This window comes from Centrocercus urophasianus, unplaced genomic scaffold (genome assembly GCF_019232065.1).
Source record: "Centrocercus urophasianus isolate 14NV4802_14NV808 unplaced genomic scaffold, USGS_Curo_1.0 seq_10, whole genome shotgun sequence".
Lineage (NCBI taxonomy): Eukaryota > Metazoa > Chordata > Aves > Galliformes > Phasianidae > Centrocercus > Centrocercus urophasianus.
In genome coordinates, this window is record NW_024884142.1 from 21066573 (window position 1) to 21090458 (window position 23886).

A 23886-nucleotide genomic window follows, 5' to 3' on the forward strand; every position below is an offset into this window, starting at 1 on the left:
CTATTAATAAACTAATAGATGCTTTCTTTTTTTTTTTTTTTCTTCTTCTTTTTTTTTTTTTTTTTTTTTTTTTTTTTTTTTAAATTTGGCTGTAGAAGATTGGGCTGTGGCGATGCCACGTGATGGCGCTGTTCACACAGCAGCAACGCGATCCCTCGCGTTATAAAATAAAAATTACCTGCCCTTCTTTCTGAAGGGCTCTATCGGCAAGCCCGACAACAGCTGGCTCCAGTATTGGAAGGAGTTTGGTTTTCAATGCGGGAAGAATTCTACTTGCATTTTTATTTCATTTCATCTCCTGCAGGCCAAATGACATAGGATGAAGGCTGTTCGTAATTTGCTGATTTATATATTTTCCACCTATCTACTGGTTATGTTTGGATTTAATGCCGCCCAAGACTTCTGGTGTTCCACGCTGGTGAAGGGGGTCATTTATGGATCATATTCTGTAAGTGAAATGTTTCCTAAAAACTTCACAAACTGCACTTGGACGCTGGAAAATCCAGACCCGACCAAATATAGTATTTACCTGAAATTTTCCAAAAAGGACTTCAGCTGCTCCAACTTTTCCCTCTTGGCTTATCAGTTTGATCATTTTTCCCATGAAAAAATAAAGGATCTTTTAAAAAACAACCACTCCATAATGCAGCTCTGCGATTCCAAGAATGCTTTTGTATTTCTGCAGTATGATAAGAATTTTATTCAAATACGTCGCGTCTATCCCATCGATTTCCTAGGATTACACAAAAAGGAAGAAGACCAAAAATCCTTCTTTGAGTTTTTGGTGTTGAACAAGGTGAGCCCAAGCCAGTTTGGGTGCCATGTGTTATGCACTTGGTTGGAGAGCTGCTTGAAATCTGAGAATGGGAGAACTGAATCCTGTGGGATCATGTATACAAAATGCACCTGCCCTCAGCATTTGGGAGAATGGGGAATAGACGACCAGTCCCTGGTGTTGCTCAATAATGTGGTGCTGCCCCTCAACGAGCAGACGGAGGGCTGCCTGACCCAGGAGTTGCAAACCACTCAGGTCTGCAACCTCACCAGAGAAGCCAAGCGGCCTCCCAAGGAAGGTAGGTGCAACCATGGGGGGGAGGGGGACAGAAGGGGGGGCGACAGTCCTATGCCCTGCTCCACGCTTCTCTCTGTGGTGCTCACATTTGTATGACTTGCTCTCCACTCCAAGGGCTGGAGATGATGTGCACTGCCTTAGGGCAGGGAGGGCTGCATTCTTATTTCAGAGCTGGCCAAGCCTTGGGCACTGCTGAGTACTGTTGGAAGTCCTCAAACACAGGTATGCTCAGTTGTCAGCCCTCTCTCACAGCAATGCCAGCAACCACACACCACCTCACTTGCATACACTTCACTGCAACATCTCGCTGAGACCCTTGACTTTGGAAGAGAAACATTCCCAAAGGCATGCAGGCAAACTCTGTAAAATACCCAGTGATTCACCATGCTAAGTACTCCTGGTGTGAGCTGAGCCAGACTTCAGCAATGAAAAACCAAACCAAAAGCAAACGTTTTTCTCCAGGGCAAGCACTCTGTGATGCGTTGAGGTGCAGCACAAGGCTCGTTGATCAGCCAGGAGCCCTGCAAAGGGGCTGCAGGCTGCTGCAGTGCCCCTTTCCCAGGAGGCCTCAGCTAGAGGAGATGGAGGCTTTGCATCTGAGAGGGGGTGGGTGGATGTGTCAGTCCTGACAGCTGCTTCGTGTCCCCCTTGGAAAAGGTGGAATGGTGGGAAGGCAGGGATCCAGCAGTGAGTGGCAGCTCCTTGCCCTCCCCTCCCCTCACCCCTCCCCCCTTGCTGTGGCTTCCTGATGTTCTGGAGAAGTATGAAGGTGATTTTGGGAGGAACACTGGAGGAACACTGCAGGGAGATCAGAACGTAGGTTGAACCCAGAGAGGGGTGTCTGAACGTAGCCTTTGTACGTGCGGTCCTTCGGAGCAGTCGTACAGGGACAGAGCAGCCAGGGGGTCTCTGCCCCTGCGTCAAGGGATAAATCACCCAGCCCGGAGTGCTGCATTTTAATGCAGGAAGTGTTCCCACTCTCCTTGTTTTCTGCACAGCCACAAAGCTCCCAGTCTGCTGCGAGGCAGCGCCAAGCTCCCAGCCCCCCTCATAGAAGTGGCTTTGTGGAGGAATGTAACATTGACACGTTGTTAGGAGAGGATTTTCTTTAAGGGCAGCCAAGCCCCAGTGCTGTGGGAGAAGAAAAGCTGAACTTGCTCCAGCTGCCGCCGTGCCAGAGGGGCTGAGAGGGACAGGAGACACTTCTGGTGCCCCGCAGGTCTCTGCGAGCACCTCACAGCTCGGAGCGATCCGAAACGACGGCGAATCTCCGTTCCCATCACCTCCCGGAGAGGCGGCGGGAACGGCATTTAGCGTCGCTTAGCGCTAATTAGCGCTAATTAGCCCCCGGGAGGCCGCGGAACCCAGGGCGAGCAGCTCCCGCGGGGTACGGCGCGACCCAGGGATGAGGACCTGCCTTCGGGTCCCTGGGGAAGGGGACAGAGTGACAGCGCTGCCGGGTGCTGGGGCCCGTCAGACCTCCCGCAAAAATAGGCTGAATTCCGAAGCTTCCCATGTAAAACATCCATTTGCTGTCCTTAGCAGAGAGGACAGAGAACGCTTTAGGGCAAATGCTCTGTTTTTCTCTTGAATTCTCAAACATGTTGGCAACGCGTTTTCTTTCCAGTCTCTGTCACGTTTCAATTTTTGTCCCTACTTGCGGCTTTCCCTTGATACTTCCTGGGTAAGCAGCATTGTTACAGAGAGCAGCAATTTTATTTTTCGCTTGTTTAGCCCGGTATTTCAGTGTTTTGTGCGTGAGTGTGGCTGAGAATTTTAACAGTAATAGAATTATTTCATTGTTTTATTTACTTATTTTAATGCTTTGGAAATTGTTTATTTGGCTATTACTGAAGGTAGTGGTCGGTTATCACACTGAGCCTCACAGTGCTTCTTGATAGCAATGTACTCTTTGTCTTCCAGTTCAGTATTTGAAGCATTTTTTGCCTTTTTGGAATGTTAAAAACTCTGCAAGAGAGCTGTATTTGTTCATTTTCTGCAGATTGGTTCATATTTTTCAAGCAGATCTGTTTGTGTGAAGCTGGCTTGTAGTTCAGTTGGAGGCTTTATTGAGGGATCAAAATGTAGAATACTCCTACCACAGACATTATGCAATTCATCACTTGTGTCAGTAAACATTAGGCAAGAAATGGGAAATTTGCTTTTACGGATAATCTGGTTCAAGTTAGATCAGCATAGGTAGTAAAACCCAGGTGACCAATGGCAGGGAAGTGTTTCTTGTTGCTGAAATTCATAGTGGTGACAGAAAGTGCAGCTTTATTAGCGTAGGTTGAGTTTTAACAGCAGCAGTGGTTGTTTGTCACTGTGAGAGAGCTCTGGAGAGAGATTGCGTTTTAAGAATTTGTGAACTACTTTGAGGTTTGGTACTGACATTGCCTAGCAAGGGCTTCTGGAAGGGAATTGCAAAGACCTGACAGCTTTCTACAAGATTATGCATAACCTCCCATCCTTCAGATTTGCTTTCATCAAGCTTGACGATATGAAATGCAAAATCTTTTCCAAAAACTATTTCCAGCCCCTTTCAAGAGCCATGATGTAAATAGAGAATATTTAGATTAAAGCTTACTGGTCCTTTTATGAACCTCTGAAGAATTTTACAATTTTGAATATGATAAATGGCTTAGGAATATGGATGAAAGACAGTATTTTTCCTTTTCAAATATATGCAGCATTTTACAAAAGATGTGACAAGTACACAATGGATGATTGTGTTTCTAAAAGTGCTGAAGAGTGTTCAACAATTAAAGGAATTAGGTCAAAAAAGGAGGCTGTAACTATTTTTTTTTTTTAATGGTTTGGAAATACGGAGTTTAATCACCATATCTTCCATAGACAGATAATCTTTGGTGTCACTGATTAAAGCAATATTGAAAACCACCACATTTTCACTAAGACCTAGTTTCATTATGTCTTGATGCTTTTCCGTAGCCTTACATCTGAGGTGCTTAGCATGGATCAAAGCACTGGCAAATAGATCTCAGTGAACACTCTGGCAGGGGCTCGAGTCTAAGGGCTTAGGGGAATTTGCCCTCTTGATCTGCAGTGCTGTGATTGAAGTTTCTCATGAAGTTTTTGTCAATATGACGGGGCTCCGTTCCAACTTCTATGGACCAGTAAACCTTTGCATGAAGTTATTCCACGTGAAGTTATACATAGTGATAATAAAAATGAAAAAAATATATATTTTCTAATTGTGACCACTACAAGGCAGAAATGTTATTGTGTAATTGGGTTTCTTTATTTTAACGGCTGACTTAGAGAGAAGCTTTGTTTTGAAGTTTTCAATTGTAAAACAGTTAAAGTAATTAGCTTGTTCTCTTATATTCGTCCAGAAGAAGAAAGGAAGAGGGATGGGGGAGACAGTCACATTAAGTTACATTATGGAATGTAGCATAGGTCTTCTTTGCTACAATTCGTAATGCTGCATGTCAGTATCTCAGCATGCAGCAGCTGCTGGAATTTGTTTGTTTGTCTGTTTTCTGATTTCAGACCTTAAAACAACAGAGATCTCTCAAAATATTTACTACCAGTGTCCCTTTGAAACTATAATTTAGGATACATTGTTGCATAACAGCAAGATGCAGATAGTTTTGTATATTTTCATGGTATATATGCATTTATTTTCATGCTGTTCCATGAATGCTTACCTCTTGTTGCACACACTGAAGATGAATTTCTAATTTTCACCACATAGTCCCCAGAGGCGAGTAGCTGGCTGGGTAGTTTGGACATCTCCTCTCAAAAAAATCATGCAACACGTTATAGCATGGTTCTATTAGAGAGTTTACACTGTTAAATCAGTGCAGAGTTTGTCTAGGAAGATCAAAAATTGCAAAATGGAGTCTAATATCTTTCCACGTCTACAGTTATATTTAAAAATATTTGACAAATATATTAAAGCAACATTCATAAAATCCCAAATAAATAAATCTGTTTTACAAAATAGTGTAAAATAATTGACAGATTTGTAATAATTTGTATATACTTCTTCATGCAATAGGTCTTTTATATAGAACTTCAGAGTTCAAGGGGACAAAGGAGAATGAACTCTAATGCAAGGACAGGTTTTTTTTTTTTTTTTTTTTTTTTTTTGCAGGCCTTGTTCTCTGCTGAAAAAAAAGAAATGTTTCAAAATCTCCTGTGGATTCCAGTAGGCTTCATGTAATGCCCTTTTGGATTTAATGTGCTAAAAGAAAAAGATCACCCTAAACATTTATAATCTTTGTACAGATTTGGTTACCCTGGACTACTCACAAGAGAACACTTTATCAAAGCCATGACTTTGATTTCAGAACTTCGCTTTTTTTTTTTACGTGATGCATTTTACAAAATGCATCAATGATCAAAATCTCTTTTAAACAATAAGCCCTACCTTTGTCTTCAAGGATTATATGTTATTATCATTAATAATTGTATTTCAGTTGGCAGCGTATTGATCTGTTTTACTTCAGTAAACTGTGAAAGTTCTTGCTGTTTTGATGTAAAGTTTAGAACTTTGTGTGCAAGACTCGTCAGTACTTCATATATAACTTCATATGTGTACTGAATTTAGGATACATAACCAATATCTTCAAAAAGAAATGTGCCTAGACAATAGCCATTGCAGTAGCTTTGTTTCCAGTTATTTAAAGGTTTTGATAGTAAATACACTTTGTTATGTATATCCATCTGAGTTGTAATTTCACTGATATTACAGATTGTATCAGTGTTTTGTTCAGGATTTCTCACACTGAGGGAATGGCATATTATTTATTTTGGGAGGAAACATCAGTTTGCTGTAAGAGTGTGCTCTGCCTTCAGTGAGATCACAGGTGTGCTATATGGATATGAACACTGGTTTTTCTTGGGCTCATTTCTTGCATAAAATATTGGTAACTTCAGTGAAACTTCAGAAGCTGCTTTGTAACTTTGGCTGATATTTTTGTTCAACAAGCCACCATTTTTGCTTGTACTGAACCATTATGTAAACAAAATGGAGACCTGCTCTCAACTGGAGACAAAATGCTGTTAAATGTCTCCACTCTAAAGACCACAGTATCTAAATAGAAAACAGTGATAAAGAATGGGAAGATATATAACGAAATTAAGTGTTGAGACTGAAGTCAGAGAATACATGAATTAGGAACATAATTCCAGAATTAGGAACAGCTCTTCCTGCTGGTTGTGAAGTAGCACTGAGTCATGTACCATCAAACATTTCAGACCAGTTTGGGTATTATTTTTTTCCTTTGCCATACTGATAAGCTGTGCCATTTGTCCTCAGATACTTTTATCACACTTAGGTGGCCAGGGTACACAATGTCTTTGCATCATTTTAGGCCTTGTCCTTGCGTGTCCTTTAGACTAATGTGTAAGTGTTCACCTGTACAACAGCCATTAACAGATGTTAATGGTGATTCTGTTTACATAGTGGTATTTCAGTTATTAGTCTTGGTGACATTACATGGAGTTATATTTTGACATAATGGAGGCACTGCATTTCTTACTCTGTAGTTTCCTATGCTTAAATGTGCTATAAATTTAGGTTATATAGTGATTTTGTAGTATAGCGTGTGTTCTTTTTAAAGAAATTTAACCTCTTCTGTTCAGATCTATCCATATTGCTGTTTTGTTTAGTTTTCTTCTTGCAGAAGCATAGAAAAAATCTGCTTTGTGTGTTGGTATACACAGAGGAGTTTTCAGAAGAGAATTTCTTTTTCTCTTCTTAGGGAATTAATTTTATGAAGTTTATTCAGTTGTGTTTTATCAAAGGATTCTAACTCAAAGTTGCAGTCTTCAAATTGAAGTTTAGCTGTTCATTTATAAATATGCAGTAATTGTAATAAAACAAAGGTCATTGCAGAATTCCATTGAGCATTATTTGCATTCACTGTTAACAAGAAATATAAAATACTCTTTAGGATAAAGAAAGTTGTACATGATATAAAGTACAAATTTACAAATTATGCACCATTGATTTATGAATATTTCAGAGTTTGAGCCCTTTCTTACGCTTGTTAAATCTCAAGAGGAAGAAAGTCAAAATTTTTCATAGCTGTTCTCAGTTTTGTTAATCTTGAAGAGAAGTTGCAAATAAAGTTTATATAAAATTACCTTTTTTTTTTTTTTTTTTTTTTTTTTTTTTTCTGATAGACTAGCCAAGATCAGAATTAACAAAACCAATCTATGACAGTGTAAGAAACTAGTGTTATTACTTCACTCTGTAATGGCCAAATTACTGTTCCTTACTCAAGACAAATTCTCAGTGCTATAAACACATTTTCATCTAAGTAAAGATTAGATTAGAGCCCACAGAATACATCTGAAAAAGTGATACAGTGTGTTTTGTCTATCAGTTGAAAGTTATTTCATTAATTTTATCATTCTAGACATAAATATTTTTTTTGCTTTATTTTTGTAGCCATTCTTAACACTTAGAGTGAAATACCACTATGAAAATGTGCTATTTTGTAGTTGCTTGCTGCCTTTCTCTTTTAGCTGATAGTCTCTTCATGCATTTTGCTTCAGTTTCCTGTTTTCACTCTTCTTTATTATCTAAAGGTGAAGCAAGACATGATACAGTCAGATTAGCATTTATACCTATGCAACTGAAATTTAGAAGAAAGCTATTTTCAGTTACTTAGTTCAAATTTCAATTGTATCTCCCCAAGTCACAAGAACACAACACAAAAATAATAATAATAATAATAATAATAATAATAATAATAATAATAAAAATTTGAATGCCACCCATGTTTTAGTAGTTCAGCAGAAAATTGGTAACAGTGGAGAAACGAGTCATTGCTTCTTTGGCAATTTTCACCAATTCACTCTCAGTTATGTAAAAGAATTTGGGAGTTGGCTTTGGTTCCTAGCGTTCTTCAGGTACTTATTCCTCAGTTATCAGTTATGTAAAGACACCATTTGTTATATAATGATCTATAACTTTCGGCAGTAGCCGGTAGTTGTGTGCAATTAAGCATCCTTCAATGAAGGCTGATGTGGGGCATGAAGGATCAAGAGAGCAATTCTCTAGCTCTTAGTTGTGGAAAATGATAAACCAGATTTCCAACCTCACCTCTTCTCGCTATAGCTGGAAATACCTTTTATTAAAAGGGAATTTTTTCAGCCTCGCCTTCAACTGTGGTATATTGCCTCAAATTGCTAGTGTCAATCTTAAACCACATTACTGCTGAGATGTCTCGGCCTTCACTCCTTTATCTTTGTTGAACTGTTTCAGCACAGCAACCAAACAAAAAACGATTTACCATTGTGGTGGTTTTCTTTTTTCTTTTTTTTTTTTTTAATTTATTTGTTTTCATATTTGTTTGATTTTTGTTTGCTTTTTGGTTGGATAATCACAGTGTTGGGTGAGTGTGTTACAATAGCACAGTGGATCCTCCATCAGTATGAAAAGTGGAACAAGTAGCAGCTGGAAAGGAGCAGCTGTACTGATGAAGCCAGGTTTAGACTGGCTTAGGCCAAATAAGATTTTATCAAAAAGCAGTCAAAACATTTAACTCTTGCCCATTCTTTTGCATGTGTTAGCAGCCAGTTGCATCATACTGTATTTCTAAGCAGATATACCAGGTTCAGTTACTGTGTTGAGTGGATACCTAAAAATAGTGTAGATGATATGTGTTCACCCAAGGTTTCCTACTGACTACTGAAGAGTTGTGCAAATCACTGTGAAAGTCTGCACAGAGTGTCCAGGGACAAGACTACAAAGCCTTTGGAAGTCATTCCTGTAGTGCTTAAATTAAGTGCTTAAATTGATTATATCAAGGAATTTAATTAATGTAATTTATTTGTGTGAAAGAATAGTGTTGCATATTTTTCATGTAAAAATAATTTTTTTATTGAAAAATTTTGGAAAATCTCAAATCTTAAGATTTCATGTAGAATCTTTCTTTGAATGATAAATTGTTCATTTTTTTCTAGCACATTTTTTCTTCTGTTTGCTTATCTAACCATTAATGTATTCTTTGCAGTCCCTTCTATTATGCATACATAGAAAAGGTGAATTATCTGCAAAGCCGGGCACTTCAGCTTGAGCAGTAATGAGTTATGCTTTTATCCTTGGACATGTTTTGTTCATTCTATGGCATTAGCTGATATCTGCAGTGATTGGCACGCATACAGGTGCTTCATACTGGTAGATTTGAAGGTTGATGGATGTACTTCATACTGATAAAGAAAAGGAGGAAAAAGATACAGCACTGCAGGAGTAATATGAAACAGAGCCCAATCCAGCTGGTCTTGTCTGAACCAAATGTGTAGGAAACCCATGACAGTGCAGAGAGCATCATGAAGGTTTGCTTTCCTTGGAGGGGAGGACAGCGCCAAGGCTGGGATATTAGCCAGTCCCAGCATCTAATGAAGTTGTGGGAGTTATGCATAGGGAAATAGGGCTTCAGCTGATTATGCTATCATTTGGGTTCATAAATCCAATAGCTGTGAGGCTAAATGCTTGAAGGAGAATTACAATCAGAAGAAAAGTTAGATAATTAATTAAACATAATTGGAGCAAGACCTGGAACCTACACTTTACTGTCTTACAATCAATGTTCAAATTATTACATGTCTGCTCTCTTTAGTCCAATAAACATTCAATTTATCCATGAAAATCAAGGCACTTTCAAATCTGGGAAAAATTAAGAATGTTTCTACTCCTTGACCAGACAAGACTTTTTGAGAACCAGTGCCACTAAAGCCAGATTGCTTCAAATGCTTCATCTGGTATCAGGGTGATTAGGTCTAGGTTAGCTTATTAGTTTATAATAAAAGACTGTAATCTTTGGCTATGGTTCATACAGAGCTCAGTTAAGTAGGTGTGGTCCTAGACCACCTTTTGGATTAGGCCCTATGACTACATAAGTGGGACTGATTCTAGGAATTTTGCTACTTCTCAACAGCTAAGGGGATGAATAGAAAGACCTTCAAGTGCATCTTGTCCGTGTTTCCTCCGGAAAGCCGCCTGTTGGAAAGGGACCTTGGTGTACTGATGAACAGTTGGCTGAATATGAGCCAGCAGTGTGCCCACATGGCCAAGAAGGCCATTGACATCCTGGCTTGTATCAGGAATGGTGTGGTGAGCAGGGCTAGGGAAGTAATCCTGCTTCTGTACTTGGCATTGGTGAGGTCTCACCTTGAGTACTGTGTCCAGTTTTGGGCACATCAGTACAGACAGGACATTGAGGTGCTGGAGCAGGGCCAAAGAAGGGCGACAAGGCTTGTGAAGAGTTTAGAGAACATGCCCTACGAGGAGAGACTGAAGGAACTGGAGCTGTTTAGTCTGGGGAAAAGGAAGTTGAGGGGAGACCTTACTGCTCTCTTCCAATATCTGAAAGGTGCTTACAACGAGAGCGGGGTTGGTCTCTCTGATGACAGGTGACAGGAGGAGGGGAAATGGTTTTAAGTTGTGCCAGGGTAAATTTAGGTTGGATATCAGGAAACACTTCTTTACTGAAAGGGTTGTTAAGCACTGGAATAGGCTCCCCAGGGAGAAAGTCACCATCCCTGAATGTGCTTAAAAACCATTTGAATGTGCTGCTCAGGAACATGATTTAGCAGAGGATTGTTAGGGTAGTATGGTTAGGTTGTGGTTGGACTCGGTGATCTTTAAGGACTTTTCCAACTTGAGAGACTCTATGATTCCATGATTCTATGTTTCTTATGGCTCTTAACACTAGTAGATGTGGGCTGCCCTTCGATGAGCATTTTGGAATTACCCATTTTGGATGGAGGCCTGATATAGTATGTATGTTTATTTTATTTCCTTCTGTACTTCACTTCCGCTCCCAATAGCATTGCTATGATGCCTTCTGGTGGCATTATGAGGATAAATATATCAAAGTTTATAGGTTGCTCAGTAAGCAGTATCATGCAAGTACTTAAAACATATAGATTATGCCATAAGTGCTAAACCTGGAAGATGTTCTTCTCACATCTGATGAAAATCAAATCCATATTTTCCTTAGTGTTTTCTGGTGCCTGACGTTCAAGTGGTTTTACTGATTATTTTATGGGTTAAATATATGAAGGGAATGAATGAATGAACCATATGTTTATCTCCTATCCCATGCTTTTAACTTATGGATAATGGATTTTTGTCCTGGTTAAATCTAAACTGCTGAAAATAAATAAATAAATAAATAATTTAAAGTTTTATTTTGAGACAACAGGTAAAGTAACTTTACAATAAAAGATTTTCTGCAATAAATAAGATATGAAGAGGAACACAAGCATGCCAGGAATGTAGCACCTAAATGATTTTCAGTGACTGTATTCATGCTTTTGTGTTCACATACACAGAATTAATCACATTGAATCAACAGGATTATTCATGTAAATTAGATTTAATTAAAAGTAGGTTTGCCAGTAAAGACTCTTAAATGAAAACGTGTATACTCTTTAATATATCCAGTCAATATTAGAACATCAAACAATTACTTTAATGTTATTTGGATTAATTTGATTCCAGATTAAGAAAACTAAGTTCTTTATGGTTAATATCAACTAGAACTGTAATGTGCTTTTGTAGTGTTACCATATATGCCCAATTTAACATCAATTGAAGTTTAATTTTCAGGAAAGGCAGCCAGATTTTTCAAAAGGAAATATAATTTGCAAGAATTCCATTTCACTCAGCAGCCTTCAATCTTGCATACTATCTTTATATATTTTACTAACTTACTTAAAGGATTACTGTGTTCGTTTATTGTCATTTCAGAATTTAGTTTTGTTATATTAGATGCCTGTGATTGCACTTTATTTTTCCAAGAGTGGCCATTAGAAGTCACATTTTGTACATCTTGGATGCTTCACATTTCTTTCACTGCACTCCGTTGATCAGTCCAAGAAACTAAAATTGAAATAGTTTCCTTAACTGGGCAGCAATGAATCTAACTTTACAGTTTCTTTTCCTCTTCAGTATTTCCAGTATTAAATTACAGTTGTTTCCTGTTCTCTTTCTCTTTTGGAAATGGCTTTATGCAGTATGTCCATCTGAAATCTACAGTGGTTTCCCAAATCCTTTATGTTTTATAAACATCTTGAACAATTTCTCAAGACCTGGTGTTACATTCCAAATAAGACTACGGTAAAAAAAAAAAAAAAAAAAAAAAAAAAAAAAAAAAAAAAGCATATCTTACTGTCAAGACAAAACTTTGCTGCTAGTTTATTTGAAAACTTAACAGTCTAATAAGGCATTAGTCCACTACAAATTAGTACATTTGAAAAACAAGATGAATGATAATGCAAATAAATGGTTCACACACACCTCCTCTTTGCAGCCGTTTTCTGTGCAGCTACCCTCACACTTTCAGTGCCCTCCTGTTCTGAAGGTTGTTGGCATCCATCTTAGAGTGGGGCTGTACAAGGAGCTACCAGTGTCCCAAGTTCTTCCCATGAAGAAATTTTATGGCTGGTCACTTTCCCTTCCCACAGTGGTCCACTTGGGGCTGTTTTTGTGTGTTTTGCAGCATGTTTTCAAATGTCATTCTGCGATCTGTGGCTGTATGTTACTATACACAGGCTGTCTTACATAAGTTGGATGAATGCTCTTTGTTCTTGTTATACAAGAACTCAGTTTTTCCCACATCCTAGGTCTTCTTTGTCTGATCAGCTGTGTATTCTCATTGGGATCCTGAGTACCATTCTCAGCCTCTCATTAACCCTGCTGGTTCTGTGCTCTTCTGCACCTCATCCAGCATGTCCCCTTTGGAGGTTCTCATACCATGACAATGCTTTTCTCCACTGCATTATTATGTGGGTTAATAAGTACATCATTCTATACAAACCCGTACTCTGTGTTCCTACCATCTATATTAAATATATGCTTATATAAAGTAAATGTTAAACAAATCAGGCAATAGCTGCCTGGTCATTAAAAAAGCTTAAATCTCCGTGAAGAACAAGACAGGTTCAGACAACATTTGACATGTCCTGAGGCTTTCTACTGGCAGTTGCAGCTTACTTATTGAGATACAGAACTGCACTAAAAATCCTTTAGAATTAATCAGCAGGAATGGCACTGTATTTTATTTTTTTTTTACTCCTTACTTTTTAAAATTTATTTTTTCTTTTTCATTCTTAAATATGTCCAGGAGCTTCCACAGAATTCATTACAAAATTCTGCATCTTACTTTTCGTTAGATGAAAAAAAGTAGTATTGTGTCATTGACTTATATTCAACAAACAGTATCATTCTAGACCTATCTGGATAAAAACAGGAATCACTTTAGACACCATTGCCTGATGTTGGGTCATGACTGATAAAATTACAGGAGAAATAGATGCTTTTTATTTCTTGGTTTTTGTTTTTTTTTTTTTTTTCTGCATTTGCATTCATCTCTAAATGTTTCCCTTCACGAAACATTTTGAGTACATGATATGCATCTGAAGATGAAGCTGACAGGTATTTAAAGATGGCAAACACAGTCAGAGAATTTCTTCCTGACCAGGCTTTAAATTATCAAATATTGGAGAATTATGTTTATTGAACAATGAGCTATGGAGCACTATATTGCTGTGGCCCTAAAGGATGTAAAGATTATAAAAAAAATATGACAAGATCATCTTAACCACAGTATTTACAATTTGCTTAGATGGCATGAAGTGAAAAATGCAAAAGCCAGAGCACCGGACCTTTTGGTGATCAACAGAAACTTTAGCAAATTTTAGGTCTCAGAGGTTGGAAACCATATTTTTTCTTTATTCCTACGGATATATCTTACAGTTATGCTCTGATATATGGTGTCCAAGGAATCTTTACATTTCTATGGTTTATTTTCTATTGCACATATAGTTGGATCAGAATATTTTTCTTTAAAGAGTTAAGTATTGAAGACTGCAGGTTCAAAACAATTTTTTTTTGCATTAAAATTTTTGTGTATATGTTCATAAAAGCTATTATTTTCAGTGATCCACTTGCCACTTTTAGGACTAAGAGAGATCTCAATTAAAATATAAAATTTATTTTGCTAGCAGCATAGAGAATCACAAAGCCTTTTCAACATGGGTCTTTATGACATGTCTGATATCAACCAAGGACTGAAAAGTCTTGTCTGGTCAGACTTTCCTCTCAGCTCAGTTATCCTTACAGCTTTTGAGCTTATGTTTCAAAATTGTTTAGAATCTATGTACATTTTAAGAGAGAAAGCTATCATTTAAAATTGATCTTTTTGGTAAATTAGGGACAATCACAGTGGTATGCTGAAAAGAAGTCTGTCTGGAGCTTTTCACAGTGAGAAAATGGGATTTAAAATCAGCTGAAAATATGAAACTTTTGAAAGTATTTGTGTCTGTAGTATGCAATAATGATAAATAGGTAAATAAATGGAGATACACTGGAGATTTCTTGGGAAAGATACTGAAGGTGCTAAATGTTCTTTTCTAAAGAAAATTACTATTGCAATATGATAGCAAGATAGTGTCTGATGCTATGATATAATCAGGAGTCCTGCCATTTTAGGACAGGGATCCCTTTGGCGTACATGCAAAAATCCCCTGGTATTCTCCTTTGTTCCTTTGGCAGATGCACATTGCTCATGGTAGTAGTGATGCACTGGCGAAGACACAAAGTGCTGTGTTGATCAGAGAATACATTATATGCATGCTAACTTGAAGGATGATCACACACTGTTTCTCTCATAAGGCAGACCCTCAGGCCACAAAGTCCATTTCAGCGTATTTGGAATTTATAACTTGTAGCTCTCTTTTAGAAATTGTCACATTGCCCTGACAAAGCTCACAGCGAAATACTGAGCAGGCTTCTTGGTTTGTAACTTAGAGCACAAGGTGTACACATCCTTTAGTTTCCCTTGAAACTGAAATTGCTCTAGATATGTTTATTTGCTATTTTCCTCCCCTGGTCTCCCTGCAGTTTCTCTGGTCTCTTGGTTGTTACCTCTTTACATTAATCTTTCTGCTAAGCCTTCAGATTTCCCAGAAGCCTGCACTTTCACAGAACTCTAGTCTTATTAGTACTCTAAGCTTACAGTTTATCCCTTCTGGGACACAAAATAGGTGAAGTAAACAAACACAGAAGCTTTGTAGGAATTAAAAACAAAAATAACAAACCAACACACAAAAAAACCATTAGCCTTTATTTCAGCTAGTCAGGGAAATGCACATGCTTGGACAAAGAAATAAAATCCTTGTATTTAATTCCCTTTGCCTTTTTTTCCTGTTCCACTCCAGTCACACAACCCATTCAAGTTCAGGGTCTGTGAGAAGGCCTATAGTCCTAGCTTTACACCATGGGTGTCCAACCTTTTGGCTTGCCTGGGCTGAAGAGAAATTGTCTTGGGTCATATGTATGTAGGGCGCTTTGATACTAGTATCTCCTACTTATTTCCATGGCAACTACAACTACAGACACAGTCAGAAGAGTAACGCTGTTCGATAGAGCAAAATCTCATCTACAAAACAGTTTTTCAGCATAATCACCACCAGCAAAGAACAAAAGCCTGCATGCCGTACTCATTAAAACCTGCACTAGCAGAGATGACCCACAGTAGCTGTAACCACTACTGAAATGCACAGCAGTTCAGGTTCCATAAACGTTCACAAGTGTTGATGAATGTCTGTGGCTCCTATTTTTTTTCTGCATGGAAGAATTCAGTTACACACTTTTGCTTCATACACACTTCCATGTCAGATATCATTTTGCCAGACTAACCCTCTGCTGTCACCTGTCACACGGCAACAACATGTAATGGCATATTGCTGGGAAGGTTCAACCTCTACTGCCATACCACCAGCATTTGTGGGCCAACGTCATAAAATAAGATGCATTACTTTTGGAGCAGTCTTCATAAAATATATAATATAATGTATATAATTAACAAAATACATATACATGTTTTTTATTAAAACATAAAAAAAAAAGCAACGAGATCGTAAAACTAGTGAGATATTTGACCTTGCTTTTGTGAAACTAATGCATCAGCCTAGACCATTGGCAGTGATCTAAATTCTTACTTCTCAAGGTGTTCATCAGAGATTTTGGATGAAATTTTATTGTTCCCTGAAAACAGTTGTTCACAACTGTACATATTGTCAAAAAGCAACCACATTAATAAGGCGTGATTGTGAAGCAAGGAATATTTATTTCTGCTAAGAGAGAGCTTATAAAAGTCCACTAAAGAGACATGATCAGATTTTTGAGTTGGATATCTGACTACAACATTATACATCCCATTTGAAAATTTGCATGTCATATATTTATGTTGACTGAAATCAGAGTTGCAAATATACAAAACAAACTGATAATCTTTTGGGCAATCTATAAAGCTGTTCTCAAATTTCTTTATCAAAATGGAAAGCACAGGTGCGTATTTTTTTTTTCAATTCACAGGGCTGTGTTCACCTAATGTATCAAAATGCATACATTTTTTTTGCTGTAACTTGAGTTAGCACTGCACTGTGCCCTCTTCTGCCCAGATAGGGTTAATACCATGCAGGTGTTTGGTTGATGCTGAGTGATGGTTGGGCGCTGCTCAGTGGGGAACAGCCTACGCTGTGGTGGGGCAGAGATCGTGTTGTGTGCTGTGCCAGGCTGCACGCAGCCTGTGGGCTGCATGTTGGACATGCCTGTTTTTCCGTTAACTTTGCATATGATCTTTCTTCCTTATAAATTCTTTTCCAATCTGTTTCAGCCTTCAGAAGGCTGTGCCATTGGCTTCTTACTTCCTTCAGTGGTTTTGTACATAGGTTTGAAACAAAAAGGTTTCATTCATAAGATGCGCGACGTTCTTTCCAGCTCTCTTCGTTTCTGCATATCTGCAGAAACACTATTGCTGTGATGATGGAGTATAGGTAGACAGCCAAACTGTAGAGGGTTAAATTAGGATGTGAATTTAGTGTATGCATTGCGCAATACTCAGATATCTCAGATATCTACTCAGATTCTATGATTTAATTCTGCTCAATCCCCTTGCAGATGCTGAAGTAGGTATCTAGAAAGTACACAAATATTGTAAGTTAACCTACTAACCATGTAGATTCTCATGACATTGCTCATCAAGCTCTGCTTGCATTAGTATTTAATTTCTACTGACGTCAGTAGGAGTGAAAGGGAGAAGGTGAGCCAAGGATGTTTTCATTATTCTGTGGTGTTGGATTTGTGATGTTTTAAGCAGAACTACTAGGATAAGATGTACTGTGTCACATTCACTCCCAAAAATGAAATTCTCAGTCTAGATCTATTTATAGAAAATATTCTTCTCTTTATATGTAATAGTAGTTACAAGTTAGATGCTTATGAGTGTAACAACAGTACAAATTTTTTAGCCCTTTGTATCTGTAATAGCATAAAAATATTTTAAATTGTCCCCTGGATTTTTATGGGAATGTCTCTATTTGCTCTGTGGATTATGGAATGTTAAATACTGTTAGGAGAAACTAATCCATGTGGGCTTGTCACCTCTGCCAAAGAAACAGATGGGCTGATGACCTTTTCAGGGCAATGTTAGATCTATGTGCTTTTGAGTGGCAGTGATGCTGGGAGCGCTCATGCTCTCTCTGAGTTGCTTGCATTCAGTTAATCTTCACTTCCAACCAAATAATTTTAACAACCAATCATAGCATTATTTTACACTTTTTTTTGGGTTGTGGGAAGAGGGGGTGAAACATTCAAAAATATGCTATAAATTAGTCCCTGACTTTGTATTCATCTTGTTTCTGGTAGATTTGCCACAGCAGAATTGTCCCAGGTGAACATCCAGAAGCATGAATTTTGAACTGTGGCCAGATATCGTATATAAATATCTTTGTCCACACAGGTGTCCTTTACAACCTTTGAGCGCTCATTTCCATTTTCCAGGGAGTTACATGTTTATGTACAGCATTCATCATTCACATGATAAGCACACTCACATGACATGCAGTTTTACGGCACAATTTTGCACTAAATTGATATACAAAGTCATGGTAATAAGGAGCCAATCAATGCCATTTCACTGAAAAATGTGCAAGAGTCTCACAATTTTAATGTTTAAGCAAATTTTTTAATGACATTAAGCATTATCTTTATTTTTTTTCTTTTAACTAAATTGGCAGAGACCAATTATTCCTTTATGTTAGTTTTAGACTAATTCATATATGTTCGCAGAAGTTGGTGGTGCATAGTCATCAAAAGCCAATTAATGCTTCTACTAGAAAATCTGATAAGTATATGGGAAGAGTAAGAATCTGGCTTGTGAGGTTAAAATTAACTATTTCAACATGAATAAAATAAATTAATAAAGCACCAGTGTTTAAGGATTGCTACTTTCTTTTTCTATTTAGAAAAAAAAAAAGGTTGTTAACAGGTAACTTCATTATTTGTTTATTATTATTTTGCTCTGAATTGAAAGAAAATAGTGGAGCTAGAAAAAGCTGTCGTGAAAGAATTCTGGAATTTATGGCCCAATGAAGCTAGAAGCTGTAATAGACTGGTGGGTGTTGGTTTTCTTTATTTATATTTATTTATTTATTATGAGTTAGTTTCCATAATTGAGGGCATTCCCTGAAAGATCATGTAAGCAAGGAGGCTGTGCTCATTGCCTGGTTATATTTTCCTTCGTGTGGTATTTTTCGTAGCATGATGCAGGATTCAGATTTTGAACAGAGAGTCAGCAGTCTCAGAGGACCACAGCTCAAGATTTCCAACTTATCTTAGAATTGAAATAGTGGGTTATTTTGTTGTTGTTGTTTTGTTTTGTTGTTGTTTTGTTTTTTTTTTTTTAATGTATAAATGCTTATTAAGATTTTGGAGTTAATTCATATTTGAGAGTAGTTCACTGTGTTTGTGTAACCAGATGTAAAAATAAATTCGAAAGGTATCTTAATGCCAAAATGCTACTTTCTGACTGATTTACATGAATGAATTCCAAAATGAACTTTTGAAAATACGTAAAAAAGAATCACAGGGAAATTTACATTTAAGATGACTTCTATATAACATTTAATCCCTGGCTCAGCATAAAACTTGTTAAATTCCATTTTGTATTTCAGTCTGGTCTTTGGTTTGTGAGGGTTTCTTAATGCCTAATAATTTGTACTAGCTAGACCTACAATCAGAGCTAGTGTGTATGTTGTCAATGAGTTTTGTTATTTCTGTCAGTCAAAACAATGGCCCGTGTTTTTTTAGTTATTCTTTAACATGCTTCAGGGTATAGTTTTCTAATTAGGAGTAAAATGATCTAAAACACACTGACAGCATGCAGAATGAGCACAGTCAAAGTAGTTAATGTGAAAAATACCTAATAAAGAATTCTAGAGAAAACTGTCCAAAAATAATTATGGCTATGTCAACCGTAACCTATAGATTTTTGTAACAGTTTGGCATCTTGCAAGTTAGTGTCAGTGTCACCAAGAGTCTGTATTCCAAAAGAATCAGTAGTTTGTTACAGTATTTTACATCACTTACACGACATGAAGAACTCGTTTGTGTGCCCTTCCTTTCTCTTGTGACATGTCGCAGCTGTACTGTGCTATTGGTAGCTTCTGGCACTGAAAGACAAGATAAGGAATCACTATTCAATAGTGTTTTGGCAAGGGGAAGGAGAAGAGGCAGCCAGACAAGAATATTCGAAGTTAAAGCTTGTAGGGCAAAGATAAGGCAGCATAAAAGGAGAAATAGATTAATGCTAGCCAAAGGGGTTAAGATAATAATGATTTTCTTACCACATCATAGGGGAAAAAACAAATACTGGAAAGACTAAAGGGGATGATATTAATCTTATTTAAAATAGCTGAGTTAAAAAGCTTTTTAGGAACAAGAAATTAAGGGCAGTTCTAGAACAATTATAAAGTAAGAAGAACTTGACAAATAAGAAATAAGGTGATCTATGGGAAATCTGAGAATGCAGAAATCAAATAGTAAAGGGAATATGTATTTTAGAATATTAAACTAAGCAAAAATTATACAATTATGCTGTAATTTTTAAATTGTACAAGAAAATAATTAACATTGCATTTTTTGTTCTAAGAATCTAATTTCAAGAGTTGTTGAAGTATGAAAAGAAGATGTAAGAATATCTCTCTGAAAATAGCAAAATGTTAATAATTATCATTGTCCTCTGTATTAAATTTGTTCTTATAATATACATGTTACCTTCAGAACTTAATTCAGATTAGTTCAGTTTTTCACAGTTTGTAGAATTGAGTTGTACAGTTTATAAAACACTATGTACTAATAGGAATGAGTTACTGACATCTACATAAATACGTATTTGTTCTTGCACTTTCAGTAATGTTTTAACAAAAGAAATAATCTGCTTGAAACTTACAATCGGCAATAGATTCAGGGGAAATGAAAATACAGTTGGGTGTAGGAGAAAAAAAAATTTAAGAAGAGAGCAGTTAGAAATGTGGACAGGTAATATAATAGAATTCAGAATAAGGTAAACTAGTGCTTTGTGTGAGGATTAAATTGAAACACAATTGAAAGGGGAAATCCTGAAAGTTGTGATGGTGAATGATACTTGGAGGTGATACACAAAATAAAAAAGCTGCCTGATAGCAATTTGGAACTCACAACAAAAGATCCCTATATAAGCAAACACTGAAGAAATACTTCTGACATAAATTTATTGCTCTTGGTGAACTGGTTTTACAGGTGCAAGTTTTAAATTTTTATACCAAAAACACCATGTAAGATGGTGCAAACTTCCAAGAAAAGCAACCACAGTAAAGACTCTGAAATGAACTTAGGAAAGAAAGCTTACAGCAATAAAAATATGTGGTTAGTGTAAATAATGTATAGTCAGGCAGGGTTAACACTACATCCCCAAATATATGAAGAATACTAAAATACACTTTCTAGTTAAGAAGAAGATCTATCTATGCAAACTCCAACACACAGAATTAAAAATATTTAACTGAATGAAAAAATGAGAAAATCTAGGCTAAAGACCAAAGATCTTTTCAGCAAGATCTGTTTAGATGCACTATGCTTTTCTAATCTGTGAGCATGAGCATCATTTAAACTTAAATAAATTAATTGCAAACACAGTTAATTATTCTCAGTATGCTAGTAGTTGCTTGAAGCACTTAGGAAAAGAGTGTTAGAAGACAAAGACAAGAATTTCTGAGGATCATTGTCTGTCTATGAAAGCTTGAAGAGATGGTGGTTAATATGAGCAAAAGAGATTATTAAATTATATAATACATGGTAAAATTTCCACAGGACTTCTTTTTATTCTCCCAATCCATTATACTCAGGCATTTTTGTTACATTTTCTTTACTCAGTAAATATATTACAATGAGTTGCACTATATATTAAATTCATAATATATGAATTCTATACACACACACACCAATATATGCGCATATATGGATGTATTCACTGTTTTATACATTCAAAACATTATGATTTGATAGTAAAATATTTGTTTATTCACTTAAATTAAGGTTTTAATAAAAGAGATAATATATTTTTTCTTCCTGAACGTGAGATAGATTAGACGAAGCAGACTAATTGAACTCCTAAACTAATCTGGTGTTTTAAATGACAGGTGAGGATGATCCATAAATGATGGAAGATCCAATGGGTACGAATGACACAAACTTAATTGTGGGTAGGAAGGTTTAATAGCTCCCGGGATAACAAATTGGAGCAACCACCACCATTGCCCCAGGGTGAGCCTTTCTGTTTATTGAGTTTTCTCACTATTAAATCGTCATTTATTTCAGAATAGAGAAACAGCTCAAGAGCTACATCTTTCCATGCTTGTAGCAAGACTGAAGTATAACTTAACAGGTCTATATAATTTTTCCTAAATATATCCAGAAAATATTTTAGATCTGTGTAACAGATCTAGCCTTTCCAGGAATCACTATTTTCTCATCTGAAAAGCTGGTTTGCTTCATCCTGGAGCAATTCTTCAGGAGCCACAGGATAAAGAGAAATCCAGAATTTTCCTTTTGCAGGAACTTCTGCCCTGCTATTAAGGTAGAGACAATCTTTCAGTCAGCCTCTAGCATTTTCTCTTGTTTGTCTTCTCAATTTCTCATTGCAGGATTGATTCCTTCAAGACTAGAGAAGAATATACGCTGGGGAAAACCTGCAATGATTTCCTGTGTCACCCCTAGATTATCTTGGGGCTAAATACAGCAGGCATGTCACACCAAAGCAAAGAATTAATTCTCTGAGACTGAGATCATGGTAAAAAGGATTAGACAGTTCAAGAAATAAAAGAGAACATCCCCCGTTATACAAGAGAGGAGTTTAATTACTTTTTAGATGTTTGGAAAAAGCTTATCTGTCCTGGATTTCTTCTATGTCCTATGGCTTGTCTTAAATTTACAGGAATAGATACATAGGTACACATCTTCGACAGGTGTATGTAGCAGATGTATTCTTAAATGTTCTAAAACTTGATGCTAAAGAAAACTATAGATCCTGACATTTGTCTGTTAAGTTGAACTCTGTAAGGCTCATCTTTATTTTCATATGGAAAGTTCAAAAAAATGTAATATGCACTTTATTAGTTTGGAGCCACACTTAATGTGTATTAAATCCAAGTTGGGATGATTCTAATAAGACGATATTAAATCAGATATAACTTTGTGAGATCCTCTATAGCACTTCTTACATTCCTGAGAACAGATACATGTGAGGTTGTGTTTGATGGAATAAGAAAACCTTATTAGAAAATATATTTAAGTAGATTAAGGTCATGTATCTTTTTTTTTTTTTTTTTAACCAAAACTGGTTTTTAAAAGTATACATGTTTTTCCCCCGAGTGAATATGAAATACCATTTGTAAGGACACAATGGCCTCAGAAATGAAAGGAATATAAAAGATGGAAGAATGTGTCCTGGAAATAATCTACTTTGATACTGTAAGCACACAGAATGCTGCTTTCTATAAAGAAATTTAACTTACCTGTTTTTTTTACAGTACATCATTCAAAGGACCTGCATGTTTTTCAGCCTTTCTCATACACAAAAAAATAAACAATACAAGTTTTCTTTCAAGAGAAACTGGAAGGTTGTTTTTGCACAGTTGTTTACTGGAAAGATATAAAAATAAACATTTTGCCTGAAGGAATGTGTTAGAATTTGCAAAATGTCAAGGAAATTTCCTTTTACCTCTTTTTTCTTTTTTTTTTTTCAATATACAAAAGAGCCATATAGAAATTTCTTAATTTCAGAGAAAATAGAACTCTCTGAAGCCTTTCTTACAGATAAATGTCAGATCTCATACATTTAGCAGGTGTCATTGCAAACTCTTTACAAAGAGATTTATACTTAAACATTTAGTATCTTATTTACATACACTGATAATTAGGCCAGTGGAAAAACTTTTAAAAAGTCCTTCTGCAACCCATATTCTTGTGTTGCAAGACACATAGTACCTTACATTTTTGTTTGTTTTTCTTTTATGACAAAAGGAAAAAAAAAGTAAATTAATGTTAATATAGAATATAAATACACAAAAGAAAATAAACTAAGAATCCAAAATTACATTTGAGAAAAAGAAATAAATGTTTTATTTCCAAACTTGCCATTCAGTAATAGGTTTCTGTTTTCTCCTGTGTATCATGGTGATTGTTAGTACCTAACTCACTGATGTGTTGCTGATGTATTTTCAGATACATGCTACCTTAGACTCTCGGAATAAAAATAGGTATAGGTATAGAGGTATAATGCATGAACTGCAAAGTTACATAATATTAATCCTGCAGTTGTATTTTTTCTTTATAGAATTTTTATCAAATATATTGCTAAGCAAACATCTTAGATTGCCTTTCAGTTGATTTACAAACTGTGATAAAATTCTGAGCAATTTATGAATCAATTTTTTTTCCTGAAAAGTTT

General features: G+C 36.5%; 1 protein-coding gene across 1 annotated transcript in view; it reads left to right on the top strand.

Moving 5' to 3' along the window:
* The first annotated feature begins 319 nt into the window (after positions 1–319).
* Positions 320–23886, top strand: part of ADGRB3 (adhesion G protein-coupled receptor B3) — a 448004-nt gene continuing 424437 nt past the window's right edge. The window contains exon 1 of the mRNA XM_042817191.1: positions 320–1073. Coding sequence (XP_042673125.1) covers positions 320–1073 — 754 coding nt within the window. The remainder of the gene's footprint in view (positions 1074–23886) is intronic.